This window comes from Acomys minous (genome assembly GCF_964271855.1).
Source record: "Acomys minous genome assembly, chromosome: 9".
In the NCBI taxonomy this organism is placed as follows: Eukaryota; Metazoa; Chordata; class Mammalia; order Rodentia; family Muridae; genus Acomys; species Acomys minous.
The window spans coordinates 76,982,959-77,001,833 of record NC_140490.1 but is presented as its reverse complement, the minus strand read 5'-3'; the positions used below and the strand labels follow the sequence as shown (position 1 = coordinate 77,001,833).

Genomic DNA, 18,875 nt, shown 5'->3' with positions numbered 1-18,875 from the left:
CCACTCTCAGCAAAACTGAGGGTTTTAAATTCTCCAAATAATCAGTGCTGTATGAAGAAGATGAACCAATGTGGAAGCAAAGTTGCAAGCATCTCTGCACAGTGGAGAACGTTAATCCCAATCTGGGGACTCTGTTGGCCAGGCTGCCAACATCAGCTGCACTTACCTCTGCTTCTTTGTGATATGGTCAAAACCAACAGTTTGCACTTGTTTGCTTCCAAGTTTTAAGGAACATGATTTTCCTTCATCATCAGGTCCATCTTCTAGCACATAACGGTTCTTAAGGGCGGTAAGAAAGTCTACGCCAAAATTAACTTTGTTTGGACGAACAAAGGAACCTCCTGTTGGGTGCCTGGGAAAGGAGAGAAATTAACATACAAATATCATCTGCTACTGAGCATGGTGACAGAGGCCTATCAATCCCAGATATCTGGGAGGCTGAGGCAGGTTCCAGACCTGACAAGGCTATAGAGCAAGTTCAAGGCTAGTGAAACGACCTTAAAGTGTACAGAGGGCTGCTGTGACTACAGCTCAGTGGTAAGAGTGCTTGTCTAGTGTTCACAAAGCTCTAGGTTCTATATCTAGTACTACAATAAAAGAGAAAGAGCCAGGCGTGGTGGCACATGCTTTTAATCCTAGCACTAGGGAGGCAGAGGCAGGCGGATGGATGTGAGTTCGAGGCCAGCCTGGTCTACAAAGTGAATCCAGAACAGCCAAAGCTACACAGAGAAACCCAGTCTTGAAAAACAAAAACAAAAACAAAACAAAACAAAACAAAAAAAGGGAGAGATAGAGAAAGAAAGGCTATCTACCAAGAAACTTCTAAAATACATTGTCTTGGTGACTTTTAATTAGTTCTATATACTAAAATAAATAAAATCACAATATAAACAACAAAAATCTAGGGTCTAAGCTTATGCAAGCATGTGAAATTCCTATGGATGAAGAGACAAAAGATATGGACAGAAAATTCACATTAAAGGGAACAAAAGTACTAGATCCATGGGGAAAATTATAATATATAAGTATATTTATAATATATAATTATAAAATATAATTTTCTCCTACACTTGGAGATTGGGGCAGGTGGATCTCTGTGAGTTTGAGGGAAGCCTGGACTACAGAATGAGTTCTAGGACAGCCATGGATACACAGAGAAAACCTAGTCTTAAAAAACCAAAATAAAGTGGGCATGGTTGCACACGCCTTTAATCCCAGCATTCGGGAGGCAGAGGCAGGGAACTGCTGTGAGTTCAAGGCCAGACTAGAGTCCAGGGCAGCCAAGGCAACACAGAGAAACTCTGCTTGGGGGAACAAAACAAAACAAAATAAAACGAGCCAAAATAAGTTGGGCGTGATGACACAGGGCTTTAATCCCAGCATTCAGGAGGCAGAGGCCAGCCTGGTCTACAAAAATGAGCTCAGGACAGCCAGGACTACAAGAGAAGCCTTGTCTCAAAAAACCAAAGCAAAAAACAAGCAAACCAGCAATAAGAATGATGATGATGATGATGAAGAAGAAGAAGAAGAAAGCTAAGAAGAAAATTCCTTTTTTATACATAAATGCTGAAACGATTTTGTTTTGTTTTGTTTGTTTTTTGAGACAGGGTTTTTCTGTGTAGCCTTGGCTGTACTAGACTCACTTTGTAGACCAGGCTGGCCTCGAACTCACAAAGATCCGCCTGCCTCTGAAAAGATTTTTTTCTTTAATGCTGGAGGCAGAGGGATGGAGTAAAGATTTGAAGGAAAGGAAGGAAAGGAGGAGGGAGGAAGGGAGGAGAAGGTGGAAAAGAGGGGAGGGGAGGGAATAGAAGGGGAGGGGAGGGGAGGAGAGAGAGAAAGAACTAATTGTTTGGGCTGGCCAGATGGCTCAGTGTACCAGTAAAGTGCTTCTTATATAAGCCTGGTGGCCTCAGTTCAATCCCAGGAACCCATATGAAGGTAGAAGAAAAGCCAGGTGTGGTGGTGCACTTCTGTAATCTCAGCACTCGGAAGGCAGAGGCAGGAGGATCTCTATGAGTTTGAGGCCATCCTGGTCTACAAAGAGAGTTCAGGAGAGACAGGGCTTTTATAACAGAAATCCTATCTAAGAGAACTGACACCATAAAGTTGTCTTCAACCTCCACACATACACAGAGGTGTACAAGCCCAAACATACACATCTTGTAAACACACATTACAAAAAAAAAAAGCCTGTAATCCCAGCATACAGGGAAACAGGCAGGTTTATCTCTGTTTGAGGCCAGCCAGGTCTACAAAGGGAGTCCAGGACAGCCAAGGCTACACAGAGAAACCCTGTCTCAAAAAACCAAAAACCATAAATAAGTAAATAAGTAAATAAATAAATATTTTAAAGAATTAAATTAAAATACCAATGTTTATATGTAAAGTATCAGAACTAGAAATAAAATTTTTTCTCTTTTGGTTTTTCATGACTGGGTTTCTTGGCTGACCTGGACTCAACTCTGTAGACCAGGCTAGCCTCGAACTCAGAGATCCGTCTGTCTCTGCCTCTGCCTCCCTGAGTGCTGGAATTAAAGGTATGCGCTACCAGGTCCAGCTGAAAATCTTAGTTTTCAAACACTGTGCTCTAAATTTGAAGAAACTGCAGGCTGGAGAGATGACTTAGCAGTTAAGAGTATTGTCCTGGGTTCAATTCCCAGCACTCACATGGCAGCTCTCAGCTGTCTGTAACTCCAGTAACTGGGAACCCAACACCCCTACACAGACATAAACGCAGGCAAAACACCAATACACACAGAATACAAATAAATCAAAGCCATCCTAATCTACATAGCAAGTTCTGGGCCAGCCAAGGCTACATAGTGGGACCGTGTCTTAAACAAAACAAAAACAAAATTTAAGATGATGGTAGAGGAGAAAACACTGAAAATCTCAAATAGGGGTCTGAGGAGACACTCAGTCGATGTGCTTGCTGGGTAAGTGAGGAAATGAGTTCAGCTCCCCAGCATCCACATAAAAGCTGGCCACCGATGACTCAATCCTAGGAAGTGAAAACAGGAGATTCCCTGGGGCCTAGATGCGTTCTAGTCCAGCCAGTAAGTTTAGTGACTCTGCCTCAAACAATAAGGTGGAGAGCAAAAGACAACACTCTTCTCTGGCCTCTAGTCAGGGGCATGTACCTGTATCCACCTCCCTCTACCACGTGTGTGCTGGGATTAAAGACATGCACCACCCAGCCAGGCTGAAGTACCTTTCAGAACTAACTATTCTATAGCCCACTGTTCACAATCCAGCAATGCTGCCTCCTCTCCCCCTACTAGGTTAATGACTAACCTTGCCAATGCGTAAGAAATGTTACCTGCATTTAAAATACATAGTGCCTTCGTGGCTCCCATCATGCCTTCCTCTCTCAGGATTGTCCCACTCCACTCCTAACCAGATTCCTAGCAAAACAAAAAGAAAAAAACAAGTGACAAAAGATGACAGAGGGATGCTCTATTCTCCTGCAAGCAAATGCATTTGTAACAGAAGCTGCATCACACAGCAGTGGAGGAGAATGTCTCAGGAATCCCCTGGGAATTTCACTTAAACAATGCAATAATACTATGTGTGGGCCAAAAGCCACAAAGACCTGCAGCAGCAGAAGACAAGAACGGCTAAGCTTTCCTGGGTGTACTAAGCACGGAAGAGCTTTGAAGACATGGTACCACCTGAAGACACGTACCACAGAGGACCAAATGTGGCCCACCCCCACACACTTCATAAACTGGCTAATGTCACATCATAATTCATAACTATAAGATATACATGATTAAAATGGCAAACTCTACCCTAAATACCCGTAACTACAACAATAAAATGTCCAGAGAAGAAAAGTTGAAAATGAAATATACATACTTTCAGTCCAAAAAACCCAAGAGAAAATCTTCCAAGAAAAAGATTGTCCCAGCTAGAAAGAGGCAGGAGGCTCAGATACCTGGGGAAAACTAAGACAGAATGGGCAGGAGAGCTGCCAGCTCTTTGCCAACAAAAGCCCTCCAGCAACTGATAAAGGATGAGAAAAGAATGTAAGTGTTCAAGTGGGTCTCAGAACTTAAAAACTACTCATTATCAAGCCGGGTGGTGGTAGTGGCGCACTCCTTTAATCCCAGTACTTGGGAGGCAGAGGCAGGTGGATCACTGTGAGTTCGAGGCCAGCCTAGTCTACAAAGCAAGTCCAGGATAGCCAAGGCTACACACACACACACACACACACACACACACACACACACACACACACACACACACACACTATTCATTATCAGAGCTTTCTAAGTCAGAACAGCAAATCTTTGCCCTAGAGGAACCATTAAGTAATTTTTAAAACTATCTCTAATTAGTAGAGAAGGAAAAATAATTCAATGAAGTGGTAACAAGGGCATTTATGAGGCAAACTGTAGAAGTGACCTTTATTCATATTGTTTTAAGGTGTGTCTGTGTATATTTACTTGTTAATTGCTGAACTGACAGTGAGCTAAATGCTAACAGATTCTGGTACTGTCATTGCTACTGAGCAATCTCCTGTCTCAATATTGTGTAAAAATTACCCCCCAATTATCTCTAATTAGCTAATAAAGAAGCTAAGGAGCCTATGACTGGGCACAGGAGACAGTAGGCAGGACTTCCATTCCCTGCCTTGGCGGGGAGGGAGGGAGAGAAGGAAAGTCACCATGCCATGAGGAGGAGATAACCATGGGGGGGGGGAGTTCACCACGGGGACATAGAGCAGAGGCAGCAGGGAGAGACTAGAGGACAGGTCACAGGGCACATGGAAGTAGGTCAGGCTAGCATAGTCAAGTTAAAATGGATTGATATCTGCCCAGTTATGGTGCTTAAAGCATATTAAGTAATGTAACAGATCTCTATCTCATTGTGTGGAACCTAGAACAGGCATACAAAAAACCCTTTAAAGACTGGAAAAATGGCTCAGAGGTTAAAGAGTACTGGCTGTTCTTCCAAAGGTCCTGAGTTCAATTCCTAGCAACCACATGGTGGTTCATAAACATCTATAATGAGGTATGGTGCCCTCTTCTGGCATGTAGGTTCACATGCAGGCAGAATATTGTATAAATAATAAATAAATAAATCTTTTTTGAGAGAGAGACAGACAGACAAACATTGACATTTAAATTACAACATTTGGCACTCAAGACTTGGCTAACGCCAACTACAGATGTGGAGCTGGTGGGAAAAGCTGAAAAGTCGCCCAAGGTAAGATACTTGAGAAGTCCTTAAAAAATAATCTACAAGGCGAGTCCAGGACAGTAAAGCTACACAGAAAGGCCTGGTCTCGAAAAATAAAAACAAACAAACAAACAAACAAAAGTTAAGGCAGTAGTGGCATATGCCTTTAAATCCCAGCACTCAGGAGGCAGAGGCTGGTGGATGTCTTTGAGTTCGAGGCCAGCCTGGTCTACAGAGTGAGTGAGTTCCAGGACAGCCAAGGCTACACAGAGAAACCCTATCTTGGGAGGGGGGCAGGAACAAGAGAAATAAAAATGTAAAATGTAATGACAGAGGGCAGGTATTTGGTTACCATATAATTTTGTTATGCTTATTAGCATACAAATAATTTTACTTTTAGTAATGATTGTAATTTTATATATCATTTTGTTAGAAATAAGGATAAAGCAGACTTGGAAAAGAAAAGGGATTTTAAAAAATCATGTTAAGTTACAACACTAGAAGAAAAATAAGACAACCCTTTGAATTCTGAAGAAATTTCAAATGAATCCAATCTAAAGCCTACAGGGCCACCTTGTGACATGAGTGCTAAATGGCAATCTAAATATAAAAATCCTAAAAATGATTTTCCCAGTTATGATAAGGGAACTTGAACTGAATAAACAAAATTCACAAGGTTATCAAGAATTTGAATGTCAGCACATGGAAGCACAAGACTTAAAAGAGATTTAAGGAGGTAGTAACAACCTATGGCTTATATTCACCATATGTAAATCTGATACTTAATAACTGGACCATGCAAACTCATTTACTTCCAAAAGATTGGAGGGATTTGATGACAGCCATTTTAGAGCCTGGCCCTAGGCTACAATGGCTAACTAGTAGAAAGACGAGGCTTCAATTATGCAGCAATTACGTACAACTAGAGGCATTGGTATTGTCAAAGATCAATCAATAGGTTAAAGTTCATATTCTGAATTAAGAGTTCAGATTACAGCCAGGCATGGTGACATATGTCTTTAATCCCAGAAGAGGCAGAGGCAGAGGCAGGCTGTGAGTTTGAGGCCAGCCTGGTCTATAAAGTGAGTCCATGACAGCCAAGGCTACACAAGAAACCCTGTCTCAAAAACAACAACAACAACAAAAGATAAAAGAGTTCAGATTATACTTGATAATGCCATCCTAGACCAATGTTGTATAACAGCCTTAATGCTTGGGACAAGGCTGAAGAACAGGGACAATCTAAATCATTTATGAAGATAACCCAGGGTTCAAATGAATCTTTCACCAACTTTTTACAAAGATTAACTACAGCTCTAAATATAGCAATATTAGATCTAAATGCTAGAGGAATTATAACTGAATCTTAAGCTTTTGAAAATGCCAATGTAAGCCAGTTATGGTGGTGCACATTTTTAATCCCAGCACTCAGGAGGCAGACGCAGGTGGATCTCTGTGAGTTTAAGGCTTAGTTAGCCTGGTCTACTAAGCAAGCCTAGGACAGCCAAGGCTACACAGAGAAACCCTGTCTCAAAAAAAAACAAACAATAGAAGGCTTTTAGCTGAGCATGGTGGCATACACATTGAATCTCAGCACTTGGGAGGCAGAGGCAGGAGGATCACTGTGAGTTTGAGGCTAGCCTGGTCAACAAAGTAAGTACAGAACAGCCAAGGCTATATAGAGAAACCCTGTCTCAAGAAAAGAAAGAAAGAAAGAAAAGAAAAGAGAAGGGAAAAGAAACTCATTACTAGAAGAGAGAAGGAAAGAAACGAGACAAGGGGAAAGGAGGAGCAACACAGCATAGGGGGCAGTGAGGTGGGGGTGATATGATCAGAATACACTGTTTACATGTATGAAGATAGCACAATGAATGCATGTTATATGACTAGTACATATTAACAGAAAAGGTTAAAGAAGAAAAACTCAGGAAAATAATGTTACAACAGTGGTACACTCATTTAATCCCCATACTCAGGAAGCAGAAACAGGCAGATCTCTGTGAATGTGAGGCCAGCCTGGCCTATATAGCATGTTCCAGGGCAGCCACGTCTACAAAGTGAAACCTTCTCTCGGTGCTGCTGCTGCTGTTGTATCAGGAACATAGTAAGCAAATGAAAAAAGGCAACAAAAGTTCTAAGTCTCTCTAAGCCACACTACACTGATGCCTGAGGAATGGTGACGGCCTTCAGAAAGGAAGAGCAGTTTCTCCCAGTCCCTACCTGTCTTTGAAGGCTTCTAAGAGTGAAAAGACTCAAATGCTGAGGTCACCACCATCCAGTTTTATCCTGGACACATTCTTGATACCTTGGAGATCAGTGGCTTCATCAAAGAAGCTACTAGCTATGGAGGTTGAGAAGAATAGTAAGATAACAGGGCTAGAGGACCCACTGCTCACGTGTGTCCATTCTGGTTGGTAACTAACATCTCCCTATCATGTTTCCCACATGAAGAGAGAACGGTCTTATTTAAGTCCATTACCAGAAATCCTTTCTTTTTTCTTTTTCTTTCTTTTCTTTTCCTTTTCTTTTTTTGAGACGAGGGCTCACATTGCAGCCCAGGCTAGACCAGCACTCACTTGGTAGATGACATTGGCCTTAAAACTTAGCAATTCTCTTGCTTTAGCCTTCTGAGAACTTGGTCCATCGCCATGAGTCACTGTATGAAATGATATTATCTCACATATTTCTGAAATCTTTTGAGATTTGAAGAGTTAGAATTGGGTTAGTTCCTAACTTTCTCCACTATGTGTTTAGAAGTTAAATGTTTTCCATGCTGCTTAGCTTTTTGCCACTTAAACCTAGTTCTTTTCAGTATTTATAAATTTAATTGTATTTTTTTTTCCTGCCCTGTTCTCCTTTGAGGTATAGGATAAGCTTTAGGTTTTAGTTGAGGTTTAGGAGATTGTAATTATTAGATATGTACAACATACCATCTGGATGTACAAGTCATTATTTACTATTCAAAATAGTTTATAACACACACACACACACACACACACACACACTTATTGTTTCTTTGCAAATCAACAAAAATGAGCAATAGACAAGGTTCTATTTGGACAGAATGCAATGACACTATCTACAGTTCTATAACATAAGTATACACCCATGCATATATACACACAGACAAGAGAAACATTCAAATGTCTTTGGTGTTTGGATAATACAAGAGACAGATTAACATGAAGACTGTTGGCTGGTTTACATGAAAAACAATTGTTTCAGGTAATAATTCTTTGAATCATACACTCAAAAAAGTTTTATGGGGAGCTGGAGAGATAGCTCAGAGGTTAAGGGCACTGACTGCTCTTCCAAAGATCCTGAGTTCAATTCCCAGCAACCACAAGGTGGCTCACAATTATCTATAAAGTAATCTGATGCCCTCTTCTGGGGGTGTAGGTGTACATGCAGGCAGAGCACTGTATACATAATAATAAATAAATAAATCAAAAAAAGTTTTATGTATAGCAACATAGTATTAAATGTACTGTGTATAGATGAAAGTCAAAGGAGTATCATAAGGTATTTGATTTTTGGGTTGAGAATTATGAAAACTCAAGACTGTTGGTTGCTGGAAGTTCAGAAGTATTTCAAAGCTGATTTAGTATTAGACACACTACATAATCAAGTAGCATATAATTTAAAAAGCTCTACATATCACATACATATATATGAAACTATGTGTCTGTAAGCTGGTTGGCACAGTCCTCAAAACTGATTTATTATTTTATGTATTAGGGTCTCCCTGTGCCACTCCAGCTGGCTTGGAACTTGTCACTTGGACAAGGCTAGCTTGGAACTCAGAAATCCACCTGCCTCTGCCTCAGAGTGCTGGAGTTAAAAGCATGTGCAACCACACCCAGTTCAAAATGGGTATGATAAAGCACTACTAAGACATTTATATAGAAGTGACTGAAAGGTTTACATAATGTTGTAGCTTACCTGCCACGGGAGGAACAGAACCGCAAAAGCGCACTGTTGCATATTCTCCATTAACTTCAACTCTTTTACCAATGACATCTAATGGCAAAATGTCACTCATTATAAGACAGTAGGAATCCAAAATATGAGATCTAGGGAGGAAAACATGTAAAATTGACAAGAACTTCATTAACCAAAATTGTAGCGTAGGCTGGCCTCCAGCTCTTACATTTACAGCAAATCCTCCTGCCTCAACTGCTCAAGAAATGAGATAACAGATAAGATGCTATCACACTCAGCCCAAGTCACCCCCCAACCCCACCACCAACCTTGGGGACCGAAGAAACATCTTATTATGTAAGGTGCTTGCTATGCACACATTGAGGACCTGAGTTTAGGTTCCCAGAAAAAGCCAAGTGTGACAGTAAGCACCTATAACTCCAGAGTTGGGCAGAGGAGACTAGAGGATCCTTAAGGTTTGCTGGCTAACCAGTTTTGTCAACTGGGAAACTCCATGTTTACGGAACAAACCTATTTTTTGGTTTTTTGTTTTGTTTTGTTTTGTTTTTTGGTTTGTTTTTTTTTTGAGACAGGGTTTCTCTATATTATCTTGGCTGTCCTGGACTTGCTTTGTAGACCACAATGGCCTCAAACTCACAGTGCTCCGCCTGCCTCTGCCTCCCAAGTGCTGGGATTACAGGCGTGTGCCACCACGCCGGATGGAACAAACCTGTCTTAAAAAGCAACGTGGAAAGTACTAGAGTAAGACACTGAGCAGACTCTGGCTTCCATGGGTGCACACAGGATATTAAAGAGCACTGGGTTGGAGATCCAGCTGAGTTGGTATGTACTTGCCTGGCATTCACAAAGCTGAGTGGCTCATGGTCAGAGGCCAACCTGGGATACATGAGACCCTATCTCAGGAAAAGAGTAACAACAAAAAATGAATAACTCAGAAATTTAGGTATGATATATTATGGTTAATATCCCTTTTTCTTCTCCTTCCCTTCCTCAAGACAGGGTCATGAAACCCAGCACAGGCTGGCCTCAAACTCACTGTGTAGTTAGGGATGGGTCTTGAACTCCTGGTTCTCCTGCTCCCAGCTCTCAAGTGCTAGGATTACAGACATCTGACACTGTGCCTGGCTTGTTCTGGAGGCAAGGTCTCCTGTATAAGGCAGCCTTGAATGCCTGACCCTCCTGCCCCAGCTTCCAAATGGCTGGAATTACAAACATGTGCTACATTCTCAGCGTGGTGTTGGCTTCTTTCAAACTGTGATCTTTTGGAAATGAACACTGAAATATTTAGATTTTTCAAAAGCCGTGTTTTAGATACACCAGTAGCAGTGCAGGCAATCCACAGGATAAAGAGGGGCAGTGACTAGAAGAGTGTGGATTTTAGTAAGTTAAACACTAGAATATCCATTTACAAAAATAATTACATGGAAATGGTGAAACAGAAAAACTAAGATCCTTGTGATAGAGACTGGAAATCCAAATAACCCAACCAGTCACAAGAGTCCATCCAGCAAAGCAAGATCTTTAGTGAATTAGCAGCAAAAACTGACTAGTCAGGGAGCTACATCCTTGAAAGTTCATCTTAGTATTGAAGCAGATGACAAAAATTTACTGTACTCAGGCTACTACTGACCCATCAGGACCACAAAACAGACTTGGGACATGCACACACGCATGCACCGCCAGCCAGAATGTCACAAAGTTTTTAAGCCCGAAATCCACAAACATCTGTGCCAAGTTACAGTGCATTTCCCACCAATCAGTATTTAGGGATAGGGGACTTCCTTAGATCATTTCTTAGGTGCACTTATCCTGTTCCCATTGATTGGGTTATTTAACTGTGACAGGGCGACTTGCTTAGCATTCATATCTCTTTCTGCCAAGCAGGATGTCAGTTACCAGGGAAGTCTTAGGAACTTATTTGATTCCTATTCAAAATGGAGGTTTTATTCAAAATAGCTTCAGTTTGGTTCCTCTTACACTTGGCTGGTTTGGCTTCTGTTTGCTGCCTTTTGCCTTGGGTAGATCAGTGGTACTCTAAAGTATTGCAATTTTTAAGATAAGAGTCCCTGTACTAGCTGGGCGTGGTGGCGCACGCCTTTAATCCCAGCACTCTGGAGGCAGAGGCAGGAGGATCACTGAGTTTGAGGCCAGCCTGGTCTACAAAGTGAGTCCAGGACAGCCAAGGCTACGCAGAGAAACCGTGTCTCAAAAAAACCAAAACAAGTCCCTGTACTAAGATGGCATCTTCAACAATGAGACACAAAGTCAGCACGGAGCCCAACACCTGGGGGAATAAAAGCAACGTAGGCAGTTTGAGGAGACTGAGCTGCTAGTAGGAACTAGGCAGGGCTACTTATGGTTTAGGAAACAGATTGAGAGACAGCCCTGAAGCAAAGTTCCAGTTCCTGAGTAAGGTGCCAGTAGAACTCCATTCCTAGAATTCCACACACTGGAGGGCAAAGAGTTATCTTGCCAGAAACTCACAGGGTCCTGCCATCAGCCTGGGATTACTGAGCCAAAGGAAATATGCATTTAAAAATTTGTTAGCTAGTATCAAATGTCCTTTTATAATGGTTGTTCCAACATATAGTCCTATCAGGAGACTATGAGCCATTGTTTTTTTGTTTTGTTTTTGGTTTTTGAGACAGGGTTTCTCTGTGTAGCCTTGGTTGTCCTGGACTCTCTTTTTAGACTAGGCTGTCCTCGAACTCACAGAGATCCACCTGCCTCTGCCTCCCGAGTGCTGGGATTATAGACATGCGCCACCACCGCCTGGCTGAGCATGAGCCCTTGTATCCTAACAACTTTGCTTACACAAAATATCTGCAAACTTTTATCAGTCTGTTTTTTTGTTTTTTTTTTTGTTGTTTATGCTAAGAATCCAATCTAGGACCTGAGGCATACTAAGCAAGTGTTCTGCTGCTTAGTAAGATCTGTAAAACATATATTTTACTTGTATCCAGTTATAATAGAAGATGAGCATCTCCTCGGATTTCCTTTTCTCTGAACTACCCACTTTCATTTTTACTTCCTTGTTTAAGCAAGCTTTTTTTGTTTTGGTGTGTGTGTGTGTGTGTTGTTTTTCTGGGTCTCTAGGGACAGCTCAGGTTGGCCTAGAATTCGTTTTGTAGCTGAGGATGGCCTTGAACTTCTGACCTTTCTCCTATCACCTTCCCAATGCTGGGATGAGACATGTGCAGGCAGGGCTTTGTGTATGTTAGACAAACACTGAACTACTGAGCCACATCCCTAAGTCCCCTTGTTTGCTTTTCAGATGAGATCTCATTACCCACAACTCTCCTGCTTTCCCCTCCCACGTCATTGAAAACTCTATGTACCACCACTCTCAGTTGCTTACTATTGTTCTTGATGACTAAGTGACCATAGTTCCTCAAAACAATTTGCAAAGAATTAAAAGCATGGAGTCAACACATATAAAAATATGTTTATAACTGGATTATTCACTAACAGCCAAAAGATGGGGGAGGGGGATGATCTAAGTGTTTATTAGAATAAGAAATATGGTAAATACACCAAAAAGTGTTACTCAACCTTAGAAAGACAGATACCAAGTGATCCTTCTATGCAGTATGTAGGCCTGTCAAATTCACAAAGACAGCTGGGTGTGGAAGTGAATGCTTCTAATCCTACAATTGAGAGTGGATCTCTGCTAGTTCGAGGCCAGCCTGGTCTACACTACAAGTTCCAGGCCAGCAATGGCTACACAGTGAGAATCTCTTTCAAAAATTTTGCTTAATATTCTTCCTGGGCCAAGAGGTGGTGGTGCACACTTTTAGTCCTGGCATGTGGGAGGCAGAGGCAGGCAGATCTCTGTGAGTTCGAGGCCAGCCTGGTCTAGAGAGAAAGTTCCAGGACAGCCAAGGCTACACAGAGAAACCCTGTCTCAGGAAAAAAAAAATTCTTCCCAGACAGAAAGTATAATGGTAGATACCTTGATGTTTCAAGAGAGAACCAGAAGCAGCTATCTAAGAATAACAGATTCAGTTTTGCAAGATGGAGAGTTCTGCAGTTGGACAGTAGTGTGTTGGTTACACTGTGAATGTACTTAAACACTAGTAACCTTATATACCTAAAAACTGCTGAGATGGCCAGGGCTTAATGGGGCCCACCTTTAATCCTAGCACTCCAGCAGCAGGCGATCTCTGTGAGTTCGAGGCCAGCTTGGTCTACAAGGAGGGTCCAGACCAACCAAAGCTACCCAGAGAAACCCTGTCTCAAAAACAAAACAAAACAAAAAAACCCCGTGCTGAGATGGCCAACTTTCTGCAATATATATTTTACAATTTAAAACATAATTCCAGAGCCCGGCATGGTGGCACACACCTTTAATCCCAGCACTCGGGAGGCAGAGGCACGTGGATCAATGTGAGTTCCAGGCCAGCCTGGTCTACAAAGCAAGTCTAGGATAAACAAGGCTACACAGAGAAACCTTGTCTCGAAAAAACAAAAACAAAAAAACACCCATATAATTTCAGCCAGGCAGTAGTGGCACATGCCTCTATCCCAGCACTTGAGAGGCAAAGGTAGGAAGATCTCTGTAGAGGCTAGTCTGGTCTACAAAGCTAGTTCCAAAACAGCCAGGACTACACAGAGAAACGATGTCTACAAAATTTGGGGGAGGAGGGAGCAGGGAACTTCAGGGCCAGTGAGATGCCTCAGCAAATCTGAGGCTCTTAACATCAAGCCTCAGTTCAATCCCCAAGACCCACACTACAGGCACCCTACTCCTACAAGTTGTCCCCTGACGTTCACACATAATCCTCAGGATGCCCCTCACTCCTACATATACAGATATATGAAATATTTCAAATAAAAAAGAAGATGGGCTGGTGAATTAGCTCAGTTGGTAAGACTGCTAACATGTTGGAAGCCCTGTGGTTTGCTCCTTAGCACTACATAATCAAACATGATGGCATACGTTTGTGATTGCAGGATGCACAAGTGGAGGCAGAAGAATCAGGAATTCAAGGCCTTTCTTAACAACACGAGTCTAAGGTTATCCTGGGTTACAACAGACCATGGCTAAATCAATAAATAAAGTCAAGCTATGATGTTTTCATTTTCTCACAGTCCCTATTTACTCTGTAAATGATACTCACTTCATTTGTCTATCATGTTTTTCTTATTTTGGTTTTGGTTTTTTGAGATGGGGTTTCTCTGTGTAACAGCTCTGTCCTGAAACTCGCTCTGTAGAACAGGCTGGCCTCAAACTCAGAGATCACCTGCTTCTGCCTCTGCCTATGCTAGAATTAAAGGCATGTACCACCACACCCTACAAATAAGAATACCAAATTCTTAAGTGTACAATCCTTTACTAGACACCACAGAATTCATGTTAGAGAGAAAAATATGATTTTTTTTTTTTTTGGTTTTTCATGACAGGGTTTCTCTGTGTAACAGCTCTGCTTGTCCTGGAACTCGCTCTGTAGACCAGGCTGGCCTAGAATTCACAGAGATCCACCTGCCTCTGCCTCCCAGAGTGCTGAGATCATAGGCATGCACCCCACGCCCTACGCAGGCAGGTCTTTGAGTTGGGCTCAGGTCTCATATCAAGTTCCAGATAGACAGATAATAAGCATGGCAAATATTTCCTAGGCATTTCTGTCAATGCCAGGCTTTCTATCATGTTTTTAATTGTATCTCCTCCATGTATTCTGAGCAAAATGCTAAGAAAGTGAAAATGTTACATGAGCCTTAATGTGCTAAATTTAAATATATATTCTATTTAAAAGTATAAGCTGACTTCAATAAATTTCACAGGAAACAGTTCTAACTAATAACTTTATTGTTAAGACATTCACATCTTATTAAAAAAATAATTAAATGCTGGGATGATCCAGGAAGCTTGCTGAAAATCAGCAACTTAAAGGTTAAAAAATATTAGCTAGGTGTGGTGGGACACACCTTTAATCCCAGCACTAGGGAGGCAGAGGCAGGCAGACTGATGTGAGTTTGAAGCCAGCCTGGTCTACAAAGTGAGTCTAAGACAGCCAAGGCTACACAGAGAAACCCTGTCTTGAAAAACCAAACCAAACAAAGAGAGAGAGAGAGAAAGGGGGGGGGGACCCTATTTCAAAAAACAACAAAAACAGAAAAAACAAAGAAATCTGGTGGCTCTGTTAAAGATGGAAGAAAGTTGGCCAAGGAAGGTCATATTCCCAAACACAGGGGTAGAGGTAAAGAACTGGACCACATGGCCATATAGAAGACCGTTCAGTCAAACAAACAGCAAATCCAAATGTCTTAGAAGCTAGGATATGTTTGAGGTCAGATAACGGAGCAACCAGGTAGCAAGTGACAGAACAGGGATGACACAGGGCCAGGTCATTCAGGACTCTGCACCACCTGAGAGAGACTCATCTGCAGAGTCAGACAGCAGTGCTTAGTAGTTTTTGTTTGTTCTTTTAAGGAAAGAGATTATCTTACTTTCTTAAAAAGATCCCTCTAGATTCGGTAATGCAAAACGACTAAAAGAAAACACTGTAACTAGTAGTCAGGGAGCAGTAATCCTATGAGATACACTTCAGTTTTCAACAGGTGACTGTTGTAGGAAAGGGCTTGAAGACCATCAGGGAATTAGCTGATAGGAATATATGAACATTCTGAGTCAGAATGACTCCAAAGGTTTGGGTCTGAATGAATGTCTCAGTAGACAATTACTGTAAATAACAATAAGCCTGCAAGTCACAAAGCAGAGTCCTGCCAGACCCACAAGCCTATAATCTCATCTACTCTGGAGGCTGAGGTAGGAGAATCAAACATTCAAGGACATCAATATAAGACCCTACAGGGGCTGGAAGTGTAGCTCAGTGGTAGATCATGAACCTAGCCCCAGGAGCATAAGGAGAGGAGGAGAGGGGGGAGGAAGAGGAGGAGGAGGAGGAGAGGGAGCAGCAGCAGCAGCAGCAGCAGCAAGAAGGAAACTAGTAATTCCCTTTAGGGGAGTAACTGAGAATGTACTAGTTCCAGCACCAAGTTGCTTTCCATGGCCTCCTTTACCAAAAGCAAGTCAAAAACCATTCTGATGAGATGGTAACCAAATCTGGAGCCTTAGACATGGAAAGAAGCCAACTTCCAGAGAATTCTTTTGCATTAAGACCCAATGATGAAGAAATAAAAAGTCCTCTTCATGAAACAATAGTACAACACCACATTCCCTCTCAATGATGCAGTGAGAATGAATCTGATTTATAAGTGAGATAAATGAGGTAGGGATACCAATTCAGACCAAATCCTGCAGCATGTAATAAGGAGAAAACGGCCTGGCATGACTCACTACTGTGATCTGAAGGCCACTTCACATCAGGGAAGATTTGTATCACTAATTTAACCTTCTAAATCTTTTTTATAGACACTATTAAAAACTGTATTTTATAAAACTGCCTGTATTGGAGTGTGGTGGCCCACATCTTGAATCCCAGTTCTCCGGAAGCAGAGGCAGGAGGTTCTCTGTGAATTCTAACTTGGTCTACACATTGAGCTTTAAGACAGCCAGAACTATGGCCAGGCATGGTGACACACATCTTTAATCCCAGCACTCAGGAGGCAGAGGCAGGCGGATCTCTGTGAGTTAAGAGGCCATCCTGGTCTAAAAAGCGAGTCCAGAATAGCCAAGGCTACACAGAGAAACCCTGTCTGGAAAAAACAAAACATAACAACAACAACAAAGACATCCAGGACTCCATGAAGACCAAACCAAAACCAACAGAATTCCAGGTAGTAAGCTGTGTTTACAACATGAGCACATAGAAAAATTAAAGTAGGACTGTAGAGATGGCTCAGTGGTTAAGAGCACTAGCTGCTCTTACAGAGGACCCAGTTTCAAAGCCCTGCACTCACATACAGCTCACAACTGTCTGTAACTCCAGTCTTAGGTGATGCAATGCACTGTTCTAGCTTCCTGGTGCGCCGCATGTATGAGGTCCACAGACATGTATACAAAAATACCCATACATATAAAAATAAAAATCTTAGGAAAAAAGAAAAATTGAAACTAAGGACAGAAAAAGATAGTAGGCAAAATCAACAGACAGCGGACCTGGCTAACTTTCACACCAGAAAAAAGAACATTCTTCTCCCTTTGCTCTGTCTGTATCATTAGGATGTATAAGCCCTGTTGTCTCAACATGCTTGTTTCCTTGGAAACAGCTAAATCACACACTAATTTGGATCCAATTACAATTCCCGGAACAATCTCCAAACAGTAGTAAAATCTTTAATTCTAGAGTTTTATTCTAAGGGTGTGGTGACTCATGCATGTAATCCCAGTACTCAGGAGGCAGAGACAGGTGGATCTCTGTGAGTTCAAGGACAACATGGTCTACAAAGTGAGTCCAGGACAGCCAGGGCTGTTACACAGAGAAACCCTGTCTCGAAAAGCCAGGAAAAAAAGAAAAGAAAGAAAGAAAGAAAGAAAGAAAGAAAGAAAGAAAGAAAGTCAATCATTCATTGCGGGGCAGGCTGGCTAGGACTTGTAATTCTTAAAATAGGGAGGCTAAAACCAAGCAAGAGGGCTGACGCTAGTTCGAGGCCAGCCACAGACAGTTCCAAGACGGCCTTTGGTTACAGAATGAGACCCTCTCTCCCTCAAATAAAATAAAATAAAATAAATAATAATAAAATTAATTTTAAATTTAAAAATCTGAATATTTCCTCCAGCCACTCATAATGACCACTGTCCACCAGAAGCGTCAAAAACGGAATATGGGGCTTTCCTCTACACTGATAGCCAGTCAGGTCTCAGGGTCCTGGCAGCATCACCTGAGACCCGCTTACAGACAACAGTGACAGAACAGGGCGCTTGGCGCAGGCGCACTAGCATTTCGCCGGGTCAGCCCAAAACGCGGCCCCGCCAACCCGAAGTCTCGGAGCGGAAGGAACACTAAGGCACTTCAGGGTGGAACGGCAACCCCACTGGGCGGCTCGCCACCTCAGCTCCACCACCTTACGAAGCTCACCTGCCCTCAGCCCGTGTGTCTGCGCCGTGGGGCCCTCACTCACCCTCAGCGACGGAGCTTCCGGCTCTAAGCGAAAGCGGCTACAGACCGGAAGTACCACCTCCTTACAGGAAGTGATGGCGGGAAATCAGTTTGGCCCACCCAAACTCCCAACCTATCCTGACTAGATGCTGTTCAAGTGGATCCCAGAGCTGAAACCGTGAATGACATAGGGACCAAGGAAACTTGTGTGCTGTAGTTGATCCAGGACAGCCAAAACAAGTGTTAAAAGTTCATAGCTGGGCGTGGTGGCTCATGCCTATTACAATCAACACTGGAAAGACTGAGGCAGGAGGACTGAGGACAGTTCGGGATTGGGGTGGGAGCAGTCTTGGCTGCCTAACAAGATCCTGTCTTTAAAAAAAAAAAAAAAAAGAAAAAACTTCTCATGTTTATGGGTAGTCTACCCACATTAGGGAGTTCATAGTTAGTAGAAAAGTATATTGTTTATTCCTCCAGAACTGGAAAGAAAAAGTTAACCAGCTAAAGCAGAATCAGAGTAAAGGTCACCTCTGTAGAGAAGTGTAGTTCCTGTGAATCACTTTGCTTTTTTGTTTGTTTGGTTGGTTTTAGATATTAAAAGCCAGTAATTATTTCATTGAAAACCATAAGCTGCTGTGTATATAAGCACATAATAGTGTGGACTCTTCACAGGATAAAAACTCATTAAACCTGTGGCTGGAGCCTTTAATCCCAGCACTCGGGAGGCAGAGGCAGGCGGATCGCTGT

General features: G+C 42.2%; 1 protein-coding gene across 8 annotated transcripts in view; it reads right to left on the bottom strand.

Moving 5' to 3' along the window:
* The window catches only part of TBCE (tubulin folding cofactor E), a 37,857-nt gene extending 19,515 nt beyond the window's left edge, over nt 1-18,342 (bottom strand). Inside the window, exons 1-4 of one of the 8 annotated variants that reach the window (XR_014781465.1) lie at nt 18,108-18,342; nt 9,130-9,260; nt 3,323-3,407; nt 167-352 (exon numbers count right to left, since the gene is read on the bottom strand). Coding sequence is in view for 5 of the 8 variants with exons in the window: in XM_084794177.1 (XP_084650303.1) it covers nt 167-352; nt 3,323-3,407; nt 9,130-9,229 (371 nt within the window). In the remaining 3 variants the exon portion in view is untranslated. Of the gene's footprint in view, nt 1-166; nt 353-3,322; nt 3,408-9,129; nt 9,263-18,107 lie in introns of those variants that run through there. The other 7 variants (XM_084794177.1, XM_084794175.1, XM_084794176.1 and 4 more) reach the window with 7 other exon arrangements.
* Between the last annotated feature and the right edge of the window lie 533 nt (nt 18,343-18,875).